The sequence below is a fragment of the Ptychodera flava genome, chromosome 6, assembly GCF_041260155.1.
Source record: "Ptychodera flava strain L36383 chromosome 6, AS_Pfla_20210202, whole genome shotgun sequence".
NCBI lineage: Eukaryota > Metazoa > Hemichordata > Enteropneusta > Ptychoderidae > Ptychodera > Ptychodera flava.
Genome location: NC_091933.1, coordinates 37,770,468 through 37,792,409, shown reverse-complemented (window position 1 = coordinate 37,792,409; position 21,942 = coordinate 37,770,468). Strand labels below are relative to the sequence as shown.

General features: G+C 35.6%; 1 protein-coding gene across 22 annotated transcripts in view; it reads left to right on the top strand.

Annotated features, from left to right (window-relative positions):
* The window catches only part of LOC139135682 (ELKS/Rab6-interacting/CAST family member 1-like), a 48,991-nt gene that overhangs the window by 8,632 nt on the left and 18,417 nt on the right, over nt 1-21,942 (top strand). For 7 of the 22 annotated variants that reach the window (XM_070703293.1, XM_070703289.1, XM_070703290.1 and 4 more), the window contains exons 2-10: nt 8,538-8,945; nt 11,567-11,680; nt 13,845-14,000; nt 14,994-15,161; nt 16,192-16,359; nt 17,003-17,065; nt 18,724-19,002; nt 19,555-19,695; nt 20,099-20,122. In XM_070703293.1, the coding sequence (XP_070559394.1) occupies nt 8,538-8,945; nt 11,567-11,680; nt 13,845-14,000; nt 14,994-15,161; nt 16,192-16,359; nt 17,003-17,065; nt 18,724-19,002; nt 19,555-19,695; nt 20,099-20,122 (1,521 nt within the window). Of the gene's footprint in view, nt 1-8,294; nt 8,450-8,537; nt 8,946-11,566; nt 11,681-13,844; nt 14,001-14,993; nt 15,162-16,191; nt 16,360-17,002; nt 17,066-18,723; nt 19,003-19,554; nt 19,696-20,098; nt 20,123-21,942 lie in introns of those variants that run through there. The other 15 variants (XM_070703294.1, XM_070703296.1, XM_070703288.1 and 12 more) reach the window with 9 other exon arrangements.

Below are 21,942 nucleotides of genomic sequence, written 5' to 3'. Positions count from 1 at the left end.
CTGTTATTTTATTAAAAATAACAAATAAACAAATACAAACACATACACACAAACAAACACAGACACAAATAAACAAGGAGTACGAGTCCCCTATGCTTGAAGTAAAATACAGGGTAGGGTAGGAGTTTAAAAACATCACTTTATGTGTCTCATCGCGTACCTTACCGTATGTTGGTAGCGTATTCACAATTTTGATACTTAATTAAAGAAACACTTTTTACAGGTATCCAAAACTGAGTACCTGTAATAAAAACCCATCATTTCATTTACCGGTATATGCAGATACTGTGGGAGAGTTATTATTTTTATATTGTCATGAATAGGACAATGACACGAACAAAAACTGTAAACATAATTGCAATAAAAATATCTCTTAATAGTTCAAACTATGGCCATGATATGAGAATGCTTTGTGAGAACCAACTGTGCATCAAATGAAAAATTATCCCAACACGAATGCCAAATGGCTCAATTCAGATACACTGATTGGAGACTAACTACCATCAATGAAAAGCGTTGCAGTTTTATGACGTGTTAGGCACCCTCGAGAAACATCATTAAATACAGCAAAAGTATGTAGTGCTTGAATTGAAAACCTTGTTCAACATTGCCAATGAAAAGTTGAAGGATGACTGAAATCAAACTGATGTGAAAGCTTGTACCCGAAAGAAAACTGCCATTCCTGTTTTGTCCAGAAAGTATACAATCTTATCCAGACATGATGGAGCCTTTCCCTACATCAATTTTTGACATCTTTTTCAGTATTGATTAATTTTCCTCTTTGCATACATGTAGATGATGAACACTGGCATCAGTAGCCCAAACGATGACCTTCATAGGCCTATTCCTTGAATTTATTTCAGGCTTTGACAGATGTATATTGCAGCAACATACCGGTATTGAAGTCACTGCACAATTCATCAAATTTTTTCCCGCGAGCCACAAATGAAACCTGCATCTCACTTTGGTTGCCAGAAATAATGATACATCAGCATGGAATCATTTTTATTTGAGACTGCCCAGATATAATTTTACTGTTGGGAAACCAATGAATCATAAAATAAAACTCATTTAACCAGTTTTCGCCTTATTTAATCATAATATTTAACTATTGTCAACATTTTCCAATGGCAAGAGAGCACATTGTGACCATTCAAACAGAAATTTCCTGCTACTACAAGTTGCCTAAGTTGATGTCTTCTGTAAACACTGACATTTCCTGCAGGTTTGTTTGGACCGTGGTAAAACGACAAAAACAGTCTATTTAACCCTTCATTGCATGGATCATTATTTTTCATGAAACTTGTCAATTACTGTAAAATAACTGGTTTTTACCGCATCAATTGTCATTCTCTCTCTTTCCTTCTGTGTACATTTATCTTTGGGAATAGCTCAGGTCGAGCAGCTCAACTGTACAAATATTTTACAGGTTCATTCAACTGAAAACTGATCACGCAAAGCAAAACTAGCAGTCAATCTTCCGGGCATGTACAGGTATATCAGCTATACATGTACCTACTGCTACTTTACTGTATGTCTCCAATCTGCCATTTAGTTTGTGAAATTGTAGGGTTTTTTATCAATTTATACAGAAAATGATATCTGATACCCATCCCCATGATTGATAGCAATGGTTCAATTCATATTGATTCAATAATTCTCTGACATTCTCTTTTCTTTCATTTTGATATTTATTTCTGAGTCAATATTCCATTTGATCTGCTTCTTGAGAGTGCATGCCTACGAGACAAAAACATACTCTACATGTATGTGTGTTAGTCAGAATAGTATTTTGCAGGATGGCACACTGGGAGATGACAGCTCGTTTTTCAATACAGTCTAATTGGTGATATAGGACATCACCATGGCAACTGAGATGATGTCACAGGCAAATTCAAAAGTAAATTCAAGTTCAAACATTATTGTTCAACCAAGGGAGTGTTTTAAAATAGATATTTGACATTTGCGGAAAAACATGCATTTTCAGCATTATGTCCATTAGATGCAACAATGGGGGCTGACCTTCGGATTTGATGGTGTTGATCACTTTCAATAGAATGCTCCAAAGTAATATGTTACTTTCAACTGTAAGCTTCAATTGATTTTAACATTTCAAAGACACCAATTCTTTAATTTAAAAAAGAATGAACATGGTCCAGTGTATATATTTGATTGAGATTGCTGCATCTCCAGCAAATGAGCAAATTCATATCATACTAAGCACATCTTCCTACATCGGTTTACCATCAAAATAGATTGATCACATTCATCAAATGCTAATGATGCATGAGTTTATAAGGAAAACTTTACCTCGGTAAAGATAGACTGGATCTCCCTTCCCCCTTCATCCAAGAGCAAAGTTGTAAATATAAACACATCTTTGGGAATGTGGCAGGAAGCAATAAGGTACTGTGTATGTAAATAGCGTAATTACATAACTTGTGATTGCCCTACAGTGTGTTTTGGTAGACCAGGATGATTTGTTTAGTTTACATCACAAGGCCTGCAGTGGTTGTTACCAAGGTTTTGGAGCATATCTTAGGTGGCATGTCAACTTGATGGTAACATGGCCACTGTCTACAATGCAGACATAACGAGGGGGACCTGGAACCCTGGGTAACAATAAGCCACATACTGTGCTGAAAAAAGGTCTGCCCTGGACGTCACATGACCGTACCACATATGATTAACATCATTTACAGCTAAAACCAATCGGCAAATAATAAGTTATTATCACTATAGCGGCACTAATGATCTGTGGTGATAGTAATTTCTAACCAGCCCAAGGCTATATATGGGCTGGTCTTGAAAGACAGAACTGTCTACTATACTTCACAAGTGAAGATCATTTACATATAGTTTGCATATAGCAGTGGTTTTGTTATTGTTCATCTTAGATGTTGCTTTAAATACATCCATATAATACTTGAGTGACAAAAAAATTAAGTTTGCCATGCAAGTGACTCAAAAATCAACCAACTTCCAATTGGCGGTAGTTGATTCAGGAGTGGTTATCTTACTTTATTGTACTAGACATTGTAGGAAGCGCTAGAAAATTTCTGGAATGTCTGGTTTTATATCTTTCTTTGGCAGAAACATAGTTTCTTTCGGAATAACATGAAAATATCCATGGACAGTTTATTTTTCTTGGAATTTCTTAGGAATCTCTGATTCCCCCTCACTATTGCAGGTGCTCAGCTCATTACTAAGTCCATGGTCATGATGTAACAGTTCGAATACATTTACACTCAATGCAAATGAAAATTATGATGGCCGGTTTAAGAAAGGGCAGACATCCCTCAGTCCTGACTTGAATGATGCTCAGTTGCAATGGCTTAACTCGCTGTATAGCCAAGTGTCAATGCATAGTATATTTATTGCAGTAATAATTTCTGGGAATATTCTTATTAGGTTATTATCTTGCTATCTCAGTGTTTGATTCAATTTAATGTTTAATATGTTTTCCACAGCATATTTGTCGCCAAGAGTATCTTTCTTTTGCTTATTCACAGTCATTTTATGATCATTACAAAGAGTTTCTGTGACTTTGGAACAGGTGCAAACTGCAGATCTAGCCATCACTATCTACCCCTAATGCTAAAGGTCAAAAAAATCCAGCTGAACTAGTAGGACTTACAGGGTACTCTGTATCAGAGTGGAGTACACCTAGTATTTTTTGAAGTCATCGTTGGGTTTCAATAACCTTGCAGACAGAGGAGATCAGAAAATGAAATAAAAAATTGTTTTCACACTTTTATGTGTCCTTTTACCCTGTATTTGTAAATGTGTTTACTGTGAATTAGTCCTGCAGTAGGTGTTGATATGTTCTTGTTGGATGATATGGTGTTTTTTAAGTGAAATCGTTATTAATATTTCATGTGCCTCATATGATTTTATTTAAACCCTGACGTCAAAAAATTATGGATTTGGTGTTGAACAATCATATACACCAACTGTTGCTGAGCAACTTATTCCCAAGATCCAAGTTACATGTGGGCTGTCCTCAGAATTTTATATAGAGTTAATAGTGGTACATGAATCATATGCTTAATTATATTGAAATGTTTATGATTAGTACACATGTGATTGTCATTTACTTTATGTTGCACCATTTCAAAAATGATTTCCCATGATATCAATAAACTTGAGCATTAATAGCAATACGTAATGATATATCAAATTAATCCCCTGTGTCCTAAGGTGTGGAGTATAAATTACAGTCGTCATGTTCAACTTGGCAACTTCATAGTACACAATGTACCCCACACTGCTTATGACCCTCCCATTGAGATTGTAATTAGCCTGAGATAATTCAGTCTGCTCTATTTGTGTAGTTACATGAAACAATCATGAGGGACCTTGCCTAAACTTGTGAGCAGAGCAATGGACACATCCCATTTGAAATGCAAATACATCATGAAAGATAGGTCTGAATGCGTAGTGTGTGGCATGCATGGTTGAGAATGGGGCCCTGTACAGGACAAGGCATACTCATATACACACATGCACACACATCCTGTAAAACTGCTTTTAATTCTGCAATAGAGAGAGAGTATGGCATATCATTATTAAAGGTAAACTTCAGCAAAATGCTTGATGTAGTTAACATCATTTTATTATCAAAACTTTAAGGATTAGATTACAGCTCTCCTGTGTTACATGTGTAGCAGTGGCTGTTTCCCTTATTAGTAGTTCTACAACAAACTAACTCAATAATATTTTTCAACCTCCTGGCTGTGCAGTAGCCAAAAATTAAATTTATTTTCCAACAGCACTAAATTATAGAGGTAATTGGATATCACTGAGTCCACATACAAAGATGTTATCTTTCAGGTGTACACGCTCTTATGGAGGAATTTGCCCATCAGTTTTTCTAATTATTTATCGTTAAAATATTGCATATTTAACATTCAGTACATCCCATTGTCTTCCAAACCTTAAGGTGTTTATTTTAGTGATTTCAGTCAAAAGAAGATGGTGTATCAGTTTCATCAGCAGCATACTTTGTCAAATTGATTATACAATACAATACAGAAAAAAAAATGAAGGTGATAATTACAGCATGGTAGTTTGCCATAAGCTCCAGTAAAATGCAGTTAATTTCAGAAAGCAATATGAGCCAAAAGGGCATTTGAAATTGAATGTTGCTGAACACGATTTTCATTCAGCTTCTCTACTGTAAGAAGAGATCTGGCCAATTTTTAGTTTGTGAGTGTAGGATTGGTTTGTGGATGTACCATAGAGGGGATGAAGATGATACTAGGTTGTTGGAAGTGTATGTATCTGCAAAGAATGTAACCTAAATTAGTGAGTCAGTAAAGAATAATCATCATTCCATGCCCTATTTATCCTGACACAGTCCATGTAGCCGACAATTAGATGCAAATGATATGCAGTTAAGGTCTCCTCAACTAACTTTCAGCTGGTTGTTCACTTTCTACTATTTTTATAGTATTTTATACAAAGACACAGACTTATTCTACCTGCAACTTAAAACTGATAGTGATTTTGTAGCTCATTCTTTACCATTTTTCATAGTTTTCGGTAGCCGGTAACAGACACTTCGTGTTCGTGTCGGCTACATGGACGATCTGCCCTATTTATCCTAATATAGTAGCTGTAGGTATTTGACTTTGATGTACATGCCGCCCAAGTGTTTTCTTTCAGAGTTTGAAAGAGAATCAATAAAAAGTTGTCTGAAAATGCCCGACTGATTGTGAAGTGCATGTGATGTACATGTAACTGGGGTCATTACTGGACCCGAAGAAAGATACCAGCACAACTGGACTTGGGTCCCACTCCATTGTGTTGTGATTGAGTGATGTGACCCTTGCCCAGGGTAATGGAGGTGAAGGGTCACAGTGGAGAATAGACACTGAAGTCCAATTTGATAATTTGAGGTAGACTAGATCACCACCTATGGTAGTATGGTACATGACACATATCAGTCACATACCTTGGTGTTGAAGTAATTTACATTGTTTGTTTTTACTGTTCACATGCCCTTCACGATTTTGTGTACTTGACGTAGCTTTTGCAACATGTATTGGTAGTCTTGTGTGTACACTCAAATCCATATAACATGAATGATTAAGAGCCCAGTTACGATTTGAATTATTTAATTCCTCCATCGTGACTAATTTTAAACATGACTTTCCCCAGGTTGTCTAATCTTTGAACTATCATCTGGAGTATAAATAATAGCATTAGTGATAGTTAACTTTTATGTTATTTTTTCAAAGCAGTGAAATAATAAATACAGTTAGGAGATATTTACATTTATACAAACATAATCATAACTTGTTAACATAGAGCTACTAGAGTTGGGATGATGTTTAAATTATAATTCCAGAACATTTGCATGTTTGCTCTTATGATATCATTTACAAACCATAACAGGCCATTGAAGTGGCCACATCACATGAATTATTAAGGAATCTGTTATCAGTTTCTACCATTGTACAATCCATTTGATAATGGCAAGTTTGTTTCTAATTGGTAAGAGAAGGTTGCTTGCTAGCAAGTCAGCCAAGTGGGAGAGGTCATTTCTGGGCAAGTAGCCTTGCGGTAATTGAAAGAGTAATGTCTATAGCAAGACCTGCATGAGATCTAGTAAAGGTACAGTGCAGAGGCTCTTGGATGTATCGTTTTCCAGATGTTTGTTTCCAACTGGAGAGTATTCCATTAATTCTCATACTGTGAGGACATGAAAAGCAAATTAGGCAATGATGTTTTGTGGATGTACCGTTGACATTCTACAGCAGTGATGGCAAAAGATTGATCAAATTATGCTGAATGACAGTAAATTCTTGCTCACAGTAATGCAATACTGCCTACATACCCTAAATACAGGAAAACATTACACAATTCAAATAACATAATGAAAATTGCATCGCTGTAAATTACTTCCTTTGAGGAATGGGTCATTTGAGTTTGAAATATTAACTGTTATTTCAAGTTACTGAAGAATACAGGTGAGCCGGATCTAATAATCAAGCTGTTTCTACATGAAAGGCTTGCCTCATTATTACATGTTTAGAAAGGGTATAAATATGCAGTACATCAAACAGTTGGCAGACAGGTGAGCCTGAGAACATAATAAATCTTCTCATAAATGGTGAATCATTTGGCCACATAACATAGCGCAGGCTGTTTATGTATCTCCTGGCTGATACATCCCTGATTGTAAAAGAGGCTGGTGCTTTTAAAAATCTGTCAACCATAACATGAATTATTATCACATTTCTGCAAGTCTCACTGATACTTCGAGAATTATAAACGGGGGGCTCATCATGATATTACATAAATAGTACTCTGTGACACCAAATTTATATGTAAATTACTTCTCCTCTCTGAGATTATTTTTCTAAATTTGGATTCTTTTATTAAAATTTTAACATTTCTACCTTCATGTTTGATTAATGGGCTACCTGATAATAGTCTACAAATGCAGGGAATTGCTGGTGAAAATGACAAGTGAGAAAACATAGTGACAGTTTTATTCAATGTGTTGATTACTTTCAAATGCCCTTCATCTGTAAACAATATGACTATATTATTTATTGTCTACCATGATATTCTATAGATTTACATGTCAAAAGGCAAAAAGCAGGCAAAAAAATAGTAAAGTCTGTTGGTTATTTTGCATAATATAGTTGGATTTTGATAAATCCTCATTTCTATGTATTATGCGGGGTATAGAGAGTATACAGGCATCATACTGAAAGTGTAAAAGCAATTATGGTACATATGTGTAGCTGCTTTCTTTTGGCAAATGATCAACTTCTGGTGGAAAGTTTCGGAAAACTCCCCCATGATATATCAAAGACAGAAGACATAGACGCTCATTGTTCTACTTGTAGAATCCACACAACATGATTACACTCACTCACCTGACTTGAATGAACAATAGCAAAGGTGCAGTGAATAACGCAACAAAGGCTGTGAGGTAACCATTCCTTCAAGATGACAGTGCTTTTGAAAGTGTCCTTGCCAATAGCATCAGTTCATGTAGGGACTGTCTGTGATGTAAAGAACAAAATGGCAGATATTAAAACAATGGCCATCACTGTTGAAAGTCACTTCCTCAAGTCTTCTGAAATTCACAGATGAGTTTCCTGTAATACAGCTTCCAGCACACTTCCTGGTATTATGCTGTGTGCACCCCTAAGAAGCCTGGGTGATGTCCAAGCAGGGGTTTGCCCTTGTCTTGTAATTCTACCCGGTCATTCCAATGAATGCATGAGTCACTTTCACAATATCGATTTTTATGTACCACAATTGGTACTCTTGTAAGTGGTGCGTCAGACACTCTAGAAGGGTGAGATCAGAGAGAGTTACATACACACTGTCCTGGTATAACAGGATATTGCTTGTTAAAGCACAACACAACACAGAAATGGATTCGCACAGCTGCCTGTGTTCGATATCAGTTCTCTATTGCACAAAGGTAGGTGTAATTATTGTTGAATAGATCAAAATTCAATAATTCTGTTATGTACAGGGAGTCTTACTTTTTCTTTGCATTTTACCAACAGCAACTGACAAAGACTATCCAGTCTTTGCAAGATGAGTTGCGCACCCAGCGAGACTTGAAACAGCATTTGGAGGACCTGGTACAGCTGAGTTCCTCACCACAGGAGCAGGAAATCTTAGCTCTGAAGACAGAAAAGGAGAGGCAAGCCAAGGAACTCTTCCTGCTCAGGAAGACCCTGGAAGAGATGGAAATCCGCATTGAGACTCAGAAACAGACACTTGCTGCCAGGGATGAATCCATCAAGAAGCTGTTAGAAATGCTGCAGAGCAAAGGCTTACCGGTCAAGAGCCTGGAAGATAATAAAGAAGCTGACCGTATCCGCACCAAACTTATTGAAACTGAAGCTAAAGTTGCACAGTTGGAGAGTGCATTAGGTAGTAAAGATACAGAAATAAAAAAACTAAAACAGGTAAGCAAAGGAAGTTTTTCGATAATCAGTAGTGTTTAAGAATTTAAGAATAAAGCTGTTGTGGCTATTTTATGAAGTTGGAGTGTGGTAATATAGATTGAGATGTCTGCCTAAGAACTAGCAACTCAAGAAAAGGGTAGAGACACAGATTACTCATTACAAGGAAGTGAAAGTCTTTAAGTTTAACTATTGATATTTTGTTTTATGAGAAGAGTTTTATTCAAGATACTGTACCGGATGATTTGCAAATGTCATACAATCACAAAGACCAAAACTGGTTTAAAACTAGTATATGGTCCATCAAAACTTTACTAGATTTGTGTTGCTTTCATACCTTGTTGAATTCAAGAATATAGTAGGGGAGTACTGCAGTACCCGAGGTAATTGGTGAAACACATGAAAAAATTATAACAGGGATTCAACAGCAAAGATCAAGTAGAGTTACATAATTACAGGATTCATCCCTGGATTTCTGGGTTTGGATTTACTTTGATTGTGTTACCATAGCTTACATCATCAAACCTCAGTTTTGCTCTCTGATATGACTACTCAGATCCTAAATATAGAAACAGATAGCCCTGTTGCTCTTTGTGTAAATATCCCATCAATGTTTCACAGACTTTGATGGTACGTAGTAGAACATCATGCTTTACCTGACAGGTACACTTAAATAAAGTTTGTGATACAGTAAAATTATTGTACCCTGGCTTTGAACATCTTACAAGATATGGACCAAACATGTTGTTATTGTACAGTTATAATTCAAGTCTGCTGTCCTTTAATCAGCCTCTTCAACATGAAAGTTATTTGGCTGCTTTATTTTTCTGGGAATGCTATGCCCGATTTCAATCATTGAGAAAAGTGATATTTGAGAAGAGTCCACATATACTGTGGTCAAAAAGTTCAAAGTTTGTTGATATCTCTTGGCTGAACACATCTGTACCTACTCAGATAATGTTTTGTGTAGTTAGGTTTATATTAGTAAAGTACTTGGTCCGTCCAAGTGCTTACATTAAGTTTTTTTGAAATTTATGCAATAGAAACACTCTTGTTTTTTGGTAAATTGAGCAATCTTTGAGAAAAGAAAGATTCATATTTTTGAGCCAACACCCTAATCAGTTGAAATCTGATAATAATGTTATGGACCTTTCTAGGTCTCAAATGATCAGTTTTCAACTGTACAGAAACACAAGGGCATGCTGTTTTCAAGTTGTCACTTTTCAAGCTGCTTTTTCCAATACTTCAGTGTGTCCCACAGAGATAATTGAGTTAACATGCACTAGATTTCTGTACTGATTCCCTGACACATATTTTATTTTCTAAAGGAGTTTCAAATTTTTCCCATTTTGCGACTGAAGAAACCTTGATATTAACCAAGCGTAATGTGTTAATCTTCATTTGATTATGAATATAATAATTTACTGTACTAACAATTGCTTTTGGTGGTTATCATATCATAAATGTCAGATATATTACTTTCATGACTATTGATAATACAGCTGTTGTCTGCCTTCTGTCACTTGCATATTGATAATGACATGTTTGCCGCCACAGAAGCTGTGACAACTCTCATTCTAAATAAATATCCAGGCAGGAGAATGAACCCGAGATTGCATGGCTGTCAGCATCCATTGTAACTGTTGACAATTCATCACAGCGTCAGAGCAGAGTATAGTAGTCGACTCCCTCATGTCAGCGTGTACTTGTTTGAATGTGTATAATGATGTGTCCTTGGCTGTGTTTAACTTTTCTCAGAAGTTTGTATCAGAAAGGAGAATATAAATCAACCAAGATGGTGGAATAAACATCTCTAAAATGGAAATATTTTCTTTGGGACCCAAACTTTAAAACTTATAGGTTTTGCTGAATTATTTCACATAAATTTGGGAAACCATACAATTACACTCTTTCATGGTCAAATCACTTACAGTAGTCAACTTTTGCAACTTTGGCTGAGTCAACAGTTTCGTACCATGCAATCAATATGTCCTAACTTGAATACTGTGGGTGCTATCAAGTGTCTTTTGCATGAGCGTATGACCAGACACTAATATCTATGTTTACAGAAATGGATGCATCATCCTTGTATGTACACGTACATGTATACTTGTTTGGGACATCCATCCTGTTCAGGGCCCTGGTTCAGGGTTTGATGGCACTGTTTACATTGTGAGAACCATAAACCACAGCAGTTTTGAAAATATGCTTTACCTCAGTACACCAAAGTTCGACTCCTTTTCTTTAAATTCGTCAGAACACAGGATGTTTTTCTATAGACAAACTATGATAATATGTTTCCAGTATCATAGTCATAGCCTTGCAATTATAGCTAAGAACATGTAGGTCCTCCATTCTAACATTGTCTGCGTGTTGTAGTACATTTTATTGTATGTTCAAGTGAAAGAGGGACTAAGGGTTCTACTGCCATTGGTCTTTACTCTGCATTGTGATTGCAATGTAAATTCCAAGAATTAATAGACAGCTATGCAGTACAAACTTTCTTGAACGTAACAGCATGATATTGAGTTCTTCTTTTCTTACTCTCAAATGTCTTCTCCTTCTTTCCTTGTCAAATTTATCTTATCTTTTTTTCTCTATTGACACCTGTACCTGTCCTGAAGGGCTTAGAAATTAATGCAGAGACAAGTAGAAAGCTTGAACGGCAACTTGGTTCTTCCTTGCAGTCCCAAGACTCCTCTAGAGCCAGTGCTCTTAAAACAATCATAGAAGTCAAGGTATCCTATTTTGTGACAGGTCATATGGTAGTCATGTGATAGTCATGTGGTAGTGATCAAACTGTCCCAGTCTTTTAAATGTATGTTTGTAATTTGTTCTTCCTCTGATGTTCAGTTTTCTATAAGCAATACATACAACTGTACCATGTTGTGTGTGTTGCCACGTTAAAGACCCCTTCTGCTTCTAAATTTGGCAGTGTGCAAATGAAGCATGGGTTAGTTCATCACTGTCTGCTGTGAAAATAAGTATTGGTTGTAACTCTGAAGAAGTTTGCATGTGTATGATTTTGTCATTCATCCTCTAACACCATTATTTAACCCCAATAATAGTGCAATTCAGATTATATCCTCCATGTAATTTCTCATATCCTATCAGCAACCTCACCTCTGACCCTACATACTCAAACTTCTCACATTTGACCTGTTTGCAGGTCAGGTAACACCTACCCTAAATACCTGTAGGTTTCTGTTCTTTTTCGTAGTTTACTCATGTGGTTATGAAAACTGTCATCAATTAAAATAGTCATATTGTTGTCATAAAGTGCAATACTATCAGTGCATGCCCATGGAGTTTCGAGTGTAGAGAAATAAAACTTTATGAAAATGGCAATGAATTGTTTTGCATTTTATGCTACACATAAAAAAACCTGTATTGTGATATAATTGCTGAGTTTCAGTCAACAAGTATACAGATCGAAACGTATGAAAAAGACAAGCCGAAGGTCCATGTACAGTGCTCAGTGGAACAGTCTCATCAAATGAGATCACCAAGCCAGTCTCACAACAATTGGTATCATGTTCCTTAAACTGATACCCTACTGTCAACTGAATATGAGTATCAAAAATCAGTTACAGTGATAGTTATGGTTGTCTGGTGACAATGTTTGACAAGTTGTAAAGTTTTCAATTTGATTAAATCAATTTACATGGTCATTTATCTTCCCATTTGATCTGAAGATTTGTACATAGTAGGGATAGTGAGCTACACCTGTGTGTATCTGCATGTATTGTACTTCTAGTATTAGATGAGAATTTAAATTCATGCTTTTAAAATCACACCTATTGCTTAACATTTATACATAATAAGTTTTTCTTCAACCATGTTTGTATATTATTTGGACATAACTGACACTTTTCCTCAGTGTAGTGTGTGTTAACTATATTTTCATTTCATGCAATTTACACTTTCTCAGCATTGCCAAGTTCAATGATGTCATTGTGCCATAAAACTATTAACATGTCTGTAGCTTTGCAATGTACATTTGAGGACAGAATGTTGACACCATCATTGCAAAAATGTAAAGCTTCACGACGATAATTTGGGTAGAATTTTCTCTCACAGTGTTTTCCCTTTTGAACCTGAAGTTTTTCATTATAGTAACTTAGGCAAGGTTTACCAATAAGTAATGAAATGATCAAGAATTCATAGGTTGTTCTGTGTACATATAAATAAGGCTGTTTTTTATTTGTTTCATGTCACGTTTTTAATTTGGCAGTCAAATTAAAAAAGTATAACAACCACTCTTTCAAGAGAAGATTAGATAATCATGAGGGTTTAACATCGATGCTTGGATAAGTTGGAAAATTCATCCATCTGAAGAGGACTTGCATGTTGTTTGCGGTAGTTTGCACCTCGAGATTGAAAGACTTAACTTTTCATCGACACTTTCCATAAGGAAACATTAGACCATTACTTTTGGAAATCAAGAATTAAATTCAGGGGTCACGGTACAAAGTTTGGTACAAGAGACAAATTGCCAATATTAACTGATATTTGAAATTCAAGGGCTGCTATCCCTGTGTTGACTCTATGGCCAGTATGGGGAAAATTTAAATTACGGAGTCCCAAAAATAAGCAAATGAAAACTTTATTTGCTCCACAAGCTTCAAACTGAACTTCCACAATTGGCAGACCTAAAATGTAAGAGATTCAGAGTCTGAATATCTGTCCCCAAGGCACATTCAACTTTAAGATGAAATTGTTTGATCGATGAATTACTCCTACATCTTTGACCTTGGTAATGTAGACTACTACCCCCTTTACCCCCCCCCCCCCCCAAAATTGATGTTTAAGATGTTTTAATTCTAATGTTACACTGCTGGTTACTACAGTAGATACACTTGATGTATTGAATTTTTGTGATCTTTCTTTTGACTGATCCAGGACACGAAAATATCTTCTCTTGAGGCCCAGATTCAAGAGCTTGAAGAAAATCTTCAAAAACTCCGTTCCAGTGGTGCTATTAGTCCTGAAGAAAGGAGTGAAGAAATCAAACAAATAGAAGAATATAAAGGACATTCCAAATTCATGAAGAGACAGGTCAGTTGCCCTATTTCACGTGCTTCAGTCCAGGCTGTTACTTATTAAGACAATTCTAGTCCATGTAGGTTTTCAAGGTCAATTTTCACTCCAAGGTAAAATTTCTCTAATGATGCCATTGCATTTGAGTTTTGTCATCATTTCCCAACGTTGATGAGGACCCCATTCATTTGACAATGGGACAAAGATTGTAAATGGATGAAAACACTGTACTAATGCATTTGTATGTAAGAATTGATGGTACAGAGTTGATTTGACTATCATTATGTTGCATGTGATGGGTCAGAATGAGAAACCTAATGGCAGTTGATAGTTATACCTGGCTGTAATACATTGCTGAGATAATGCTGTCGTGCATATCCTATGTCTGTCCTTTGTGTCCTCAGCTCATCAACAATGGCAACTTTGATCTCTGTGCATTTCTGTGTGGTAAAATGTGTCCTAGCTTTGACACAGCAGATTCAGGGACAAAAGTCAACTGGTAACAATTCTGTAGAGGTACAAATTTACACAGAACAAAGGTTACTGGGCTATACATTGAATCAGGAATGAGTGTACACAATAAGTAGTGGCTTAAGAAATCTTGCTTACCTTAACACTTAAACCTTTTGTGGCAGTCCATTGCCCTTATACAATAATAACTTTTCACGATCTTTCAAGGTTTTCCCAAACTTCCTTAGTCAACTGTTCATTCTTTGAGAAATCGCTTGCTAGTAAAAATCACACAAAATGGATTTTTCATGTACTAAAACATATTCAATATATTATTATATGTATTTACTCTTAAGTTTTCCCCGATAACAAATAGATGTAGTTGCAAAGTATATGTAACTATATACTGTACTACTAATATCACAATATATGTTCAGAAACACTGGAAATATGAAACATAATTCTGCACTTTATGGTAGAGTAAGTTAAACGTGACAACTAGGGACTGCAGTTAACTGCATTGTAACATGTTGAATTCTAATACCTTTGTCGTCTGCACAGATTGAGCAACTGAAGTCTGAGCTAGCCCAGAAGGATGCTGACCTCCAAGCCACCAAGACCAAGCTGGACACACTGACCATTCAGTTGTCAGACAAACAGGCCCATTTTGAAGTCCTCAAGGAGTCTCTGGCTGCCAAGGAACAACATTCCAACATCTTACAAGCTGATGTAAGTTAACAAATATTAGCCTATACTGTCAGTGAACTTTGTGCAGGTTCTCTGTACATGGACACTACACACTTTGTCATTACTTGAATGTAACTCTGAATAGTCTAGTTGAGGTAAAACATTCTTTGAAAATGAAGTCAAACACTTTTGTTTACCTTTTGTATAAAGAAAGTTTTTATCATGTGTCTTTTCAAAATATTCTTAAATTTCTTCTGTTTTATACTTTATTACCAATGAAACAAATGATTCTAGATTAAGTAAAAATATTAAATTCTTTATAGTGGCATCTTTTTTGTGCACCTATGGTGATACTTAATTGTATTTTTTTTATTGCTAATGAGATTATGAATAACTTGTTTGTTTTCATTTTATGATTTTCAAATTGAATCCACAAAAGCTGTGGTGTATTATATACAGTTACTGAGTCAGCTGATGGTAGATTTCTAAAATACCAATTGTGTAGAATTCAATTCAGGCATTGTTGTCATGCACATGCGGCAAGCCATGCCACCGATCTGCACTATCTCAGTTGATATAAATATTTGCAACTTAGTATGGAGCATAAATCAAGCCTTTGGAGACATTGGGACTGTGTGATTCACGGCACAATATGCGATGCGGTCAATATAAGCATGCACTTTCATACCATACAGTCTTGGAGCAAGACTAGCTGTAGTGGAGCTAAGACTAATCGGACCATGAGAACTTTCACCTTTCGGAAAATGTATCCCTTAGGAGCATGCTCATCCCTAAAGAAGGCAAAACTAACAGATTTAGTAGGAAAGGAGATGGCTTGATTAAAGATAAGACACAGACAGGTGGATGGATGGATTGGTCAAAGAGATCAGTGGTTAGACAAACACAACTAAACTGAGAAGTCATGGATCACAGAGATAAGGAGAGACATGCTTTGATTAGGAGAGATGGAAGAAAAGGCATGGGAGAAGGTGGAAGCTTAGACAAGAGGAGCAAGTGATTGATGGAATGAGTGAGTGTGTAGTAATGACAGTATTGTTTTGTCCTTTCACAGGTGGAAGCTCTGAGAAGCCGTATAGAAGAAAAAGACATTGTTATAGATAAAAAGAATAAACAAATTGGGAACTTCAATCAGGACAAGAGTAAATTCAACAATGAAGTCACTGAGCTCAGAGAGATGTTGGATATTAAAGACAGAAAGATCAATGTCCTTCAGAGAAAGGTAGGCAAATAAAAAATGCATTAAATATATATCACAACTCGCAGGTCACCGGTTTTTATTACTATTGCCAGAAATTCAAGAAAAAATATCGAAATTGATCACAGGTTTTTGGATCAGTAAGGATTTTAACAGCCATGATGAAGATTAGCTTTTATGGAAGAAAATGGAAAGTTCTCTCTTTACTACAGCTGTTACCGTTACAGTATGGAAATCAGTTGACACTGTAGGTGAAAACTGCTAGATTATGACAATCCTGTGATTCAGAATTTTCTAGACGTTGTCTTGTTAAGAGCTTTACTGTAGATGTCTCACGAAGCTTGGTTTGCGGAAAAAATTAGTGTAGAAAAATATATGTAATATGCTTTCAATAGTAAATCTGGCTGATTCAGTTTTTTGTGTCAATAGAGAGCCTCCCACTACCACTATCACGCTCACCCACCTATTATTGACCACAGTTTTACAGCACCAGTGTGTAAGTAGCAGTGTTTAGCACCATTCTGCACATATATCATTACAGCTCCTTGCCAGCTCCCTTATCCCCTACCCCCAATTCCTACCCTTCTCAGAAAGAAAGAAAAAAAAACAGATGTAAATCTCCAGATGTGATCTCACTTGTGATTCTTTTTCTCATTTGTGTCTGGAGCTATCTGACTTGAAAAATATGGTGGATATCAAGGATAGGAAAATTAATATCTTCCAAATCAAGGTGATTTATTTTGTTTAAAACCCCCATGTTGTAATGTGGAAACTCCCTCCCCATATTCCCTGTGCAGTTCCCCCTTACATATATCATGTTTTCCACATTGGTTGCCATGACATGGTTTGCACTTGAGTTTGCCTCTCAGCAATTTGTTCATGTTCCATATCAGTAATTGTTCCCTTCTTTAAGCCTCCCATTGCTCATTCCATCTTGTTTTTCTGGTTTGTCCATGATTGAACTTAATACTTTAATTTCTCTGTTTCTCTGCATGGTCAATACTTTATTTATGTACATTATTATTACCTGCCAATAAATTTAACATACCGTAATACACTTGTATTTAGATGTGTGGTTTTGACATCTATCACTTGTAAATGTAAAAGTGTTGACCAAAAGTGTTTCACATGTTTCAGGATTTTGATTTAAATGATTCAGTAGCTGTGATTTTTTGTCAGTATTTGTTTTTTGGGTGTTTTGCTATTTTGTAATTGCCTAATATTTTGACATTTGTTACAAAATCATATGGAATCACTCACTGTGTTTGAGCTGCACTCACATACATAATGTATTTGTGAAGGAGTAAGTGTAACTGAAAGATTTATTCTTTTCAATGTGGTGCATATCTAGACATGCACATAAATTGTGCCTTTTTTTCGACAATTGTGTGATTCCACTATACGTACAACAGTAAATAAAGTCACCCTGAGATGAAAAAAATTAGAACATAAAAAACCCAGACTTATGGGTCTCCTTTATCACATTCTTTTTTGATCGTGCCCTGCAAAATGTTTCTGGTGTACTTAAAATTCCATGAGTGTACAAAAAGGATAGAACTTTATTGAATGTTTGTCTTGTCACAATAGACAGGTACTATTCAGTGGATTTGGGTTGGTTCATTTGATGAAACATCCATATGTTCTGCGTGGTATCAATTCAGAAATGCCAATACAAAACAATTACTTAACAGTGTCCTGTTCAGTAGCAGCACCACTGTACCATATGCCTGAGTATGTACACTAGCATAGTTAATATGTGGAGCTCATCATAGTATGACTACGAGACAGACATACATACAGTGTATGGAGGTGACTTGAACAGTGCACAACAACTTACAATGTTTATTGACCTTGTTTGATACTTTTCTGACATGTAATTGTAATGAAAATTACCAAAATTAATGTTGACTAAGATTTAACTATGAGCATTTATGTGTCAATGACAAACCGCCAAAATATGAAAGTTCACTTCTGAATTAAACCTGAGAATGCTGTTTCCATACCAGAGTTCCACATATTTATGAAAAAAGTGTTGATGTCATCACACAAAATATTGTCCTATGTTTGGTCACTATTTGCTCTTCAACAGTAATTCCATATTGATAATCCAAACACATCCATCATTATAAACATGCTTCCCTTGCTAGTAAATTGCAATGGTTCTACTCCGGAATAAAAAGGACGTGATGTGTTCTATAGACTCAGTACGCCCAATAGATCACGTGATGACAGTACAAACAAACCCACGTGTAGAAACATGTGTGAAAATACATGTTTATGTGCGCATTTGTGCGCATGGCTTTGTTTGTACCATGGTCCATTTGAATTCCGGGTTTAACCTATTGAGAGAATATAAACTGTCTCCTATTTTCACCCCTGGTATTGCAGTTGGACAATCTGCAAGAACAGCTTGGAGATAAGGACATTCAAATGGGCAACTTAAGGGAGAGGATGACAGCGTTACAATCAGACCACACCAGCTCAGACAGTACAGTGTCAAGTCTTGAAGATACCTTGGCGGACAAGGAAAGGACCATAGAGAGGCTGAAGGAACAACGGAATAGGGAAGACAGGGAGAGACAGGAGGAGAACGATTTGACCATGAAGCAAGTTAAGGAATATAAAGACAGGATGCAAAGCCTGCAGAAGGAACTAGATGAAAAAGAGGTGAGAAATGCCTTGAAAAGTGAAAAAGAATATTCACACCACTTCCTTCCGTAGTCAGTTTAAATCAATCAACACAATTCAATTTTCCTCAAATTGCAACTTCCTGTGTGTGATGACTCATACAACAAAAAATAAAAATGATCGCCAAGTAGTGGTACTTCAATAGCACTTGTGCATCACAAATCATTTGTAAAATGATGCAATTACCATGGAAACAGAATTGATTACTACGGAAACTTAATAACATTTCCCATGAGAAAGCTAAGTACATTTTGACCAGTGTAATTTCCTTCAGATATTTAGGTACTCAAATTAACCTTCTGTAAAAGTGTAGATTTTGTTGTACAAAAGTTCTATATGTTATTTCTCATCCATACTGAAACATGAGAAGGCAGTCAAAATTGACAACTTTCAGCTACTGTTATGATGATCAAATGATGTTTGTTACATGCCATCTTTCTCTAAGCCTTCGTAGTGGCTTGTAGTAGTGGCTTGTATTTTAATTGAACCCTATAAGTTTTGAAATCAATTTCATGTTGTATGCGTATACAGAGTAGTTTAATGGACCTGAAAGAACACTCTTCATCGTTGGCATCAACGGGTCTCAAGAAAGATTCTAAAATCAATGCCATGGAAGGATTAGTGCAACAGAAATCAGAAGAGATAAACAAGCTAGAAGCTGAACTGAAACGAGTAAGTTTCCAATCTCTCCATGCGATAACCAGGAATATTAAGTACCCTTCATATCTTAAAGGCATTACCAGGACTGATGAAAATGACAATTACCAAAAGGAGGCTGATAAATTTTTGCCATAAGAAGCTGTGAGGTCACGTGAAAATAATTACATTGAATCATCATTTTATGTCAAAATTTGAAACCAGCAACAAGAACAACCCATAACAAGTATTAATTCGTGCTAAGAAGGTAGTTTTCCATTGATGTAGTTATAGTTGATCATATACATTGTATCGTTCCACAATGTGGTGTTTGTGTTCTTTCAAATCCTCTGTAAATATCTGCTCATAATGTTATGCCGATGCCACCCTCACAATGTGATTGCTTGCTTTGTCCCCTTTTTTGCTTGCTTGTTGTCAGAAAACCCGTCAGTTCTCATTTTGGGTAAGTTGTTGTAACATTGGCAAGACAAGACAAAGAAACTATTTACTTCTCTTTCTGTCTTTTTATGTGTCTCATTATGTTGTCTGGAATCTGTTTGTGGAAAGAAATCAATCATCTTTGACATTTCACAAAGTATACCAAAGCTGATCTTTCTGATAGATGTTTAGAGTATCTTAAAGATGATCAGCCTGGGAGATCTACATTCCATGTTGCAAGGACGCAAATGTCTAATTTTATGTCACCATAAAATGATCTCCAGCTTTCTTTCAACGAGTAACCCAATGAAGTAATGCCAAAATAGTTCCAAAATTCGACATAGACTCAATTAAAAGCCAGAATACAATTTACTGAGATGAAGATATTAATTTAAGAATTTTCAATAAATGTGTTTTGAAGGACAGTGCTTTGTTAACTCTTGTTATCAAACAAAATTAGAAAGCCCGATGTAGACCATACAGCTGTAGTTTTACTTAGACATTATTGGGGGTTCGGAATGAAACTTTTTGTGTACGGTATATTCAGTGTGTTCTATATTCTACCTTGGCCATTAGTCTTGTATCATGTTCTGTGTGAAACGTAAGAAATTGATAAATATGTGTATCTTCCATGTAATAAAGATGAGGAATTCAACATCCAAATGGAAAGAAATGAAAAAAACAAAACAAAAAAAACACTAGATCAAATGCCTTGTGAGAAGATTTGAAAGTGATTCCATTTATAGCAATATGGGTATCATTTTTCTATTAATACTCAAAATCAATATTTTCAAAGATATTTGCTTGAAACAAGAGTCAACACCCTTGAAATATTTTCCTTTGCAAATATAGTCTTTAGTGAAAACATGGTATTGAGTTACAGTTGTTGAATTACAATAACTGGTGTTTCAGTAAATGTTGTTCATTGTAGTCATTATCCATAAATGCAGAATTTGTAGGTTTAAGTAAATTGAATATAACTTGCCTTGTGTGCTTCATTGGTGAACAAACATGGGCAGATTGACCTGTCTGTTGCAATTTCTAACACCAGTCATTGAATTCTTTTGTTAATAGTGTCAATTTTTCATCATTCGTTTTGACAATCATTCTATTCACATACTTCTTTATCAAATACTTGCTCGTCTAATCCCAGATGTTAACTGTGTATCATGATTCATTAAAAACAAAGTACATGAGCAAAATATTGAAGACCTGGTAGAGTTCATTTCTTAGAGGTTTAAAATATGACAAATGAGTAAAAATGACCAATTCTTTTAACAGATGCCAATCACTTAGACTACTTATAGGCTGTATGTTCCTTTCATATTGCAACTCACACTCACAACCATATAACATACACAGATATATATATATATATATATATATATATATATATATATATATATATATATATATATACACACACACACATTCAGCTGGTCTATTATATGTGTGTAAATTGGTGTATTGTTCATTCCCTTTATTTTAATGTAATTTTTTTTTCAGAATTTGCACTAGCTTTTTGTTTCCTGTTGGTGGTCTCCTTGTGTCTTTAACTTCATTTCTTATTCTTGAAATTGGCAAAGTATTTATGATGAAGACAAAATTTTTGTTCTTACTAACGGCAATTATAGGTGTGTTTTTACTGCATGAATCTACTATAACTACATATCTTTGTCAAGTTTGTATAGACTTGCAACATTTCTATAAAATTACAAATTTTAATGTTATTCTTTTCTATGTGAGGTTGTTTCTGGCTACAGCTTTTTATACAAAATGCTTTCCTTACTTAAAAATTATTGTTCATTTGCTTTCCATCACTTGTGATTCATTTTGCATTTAGTT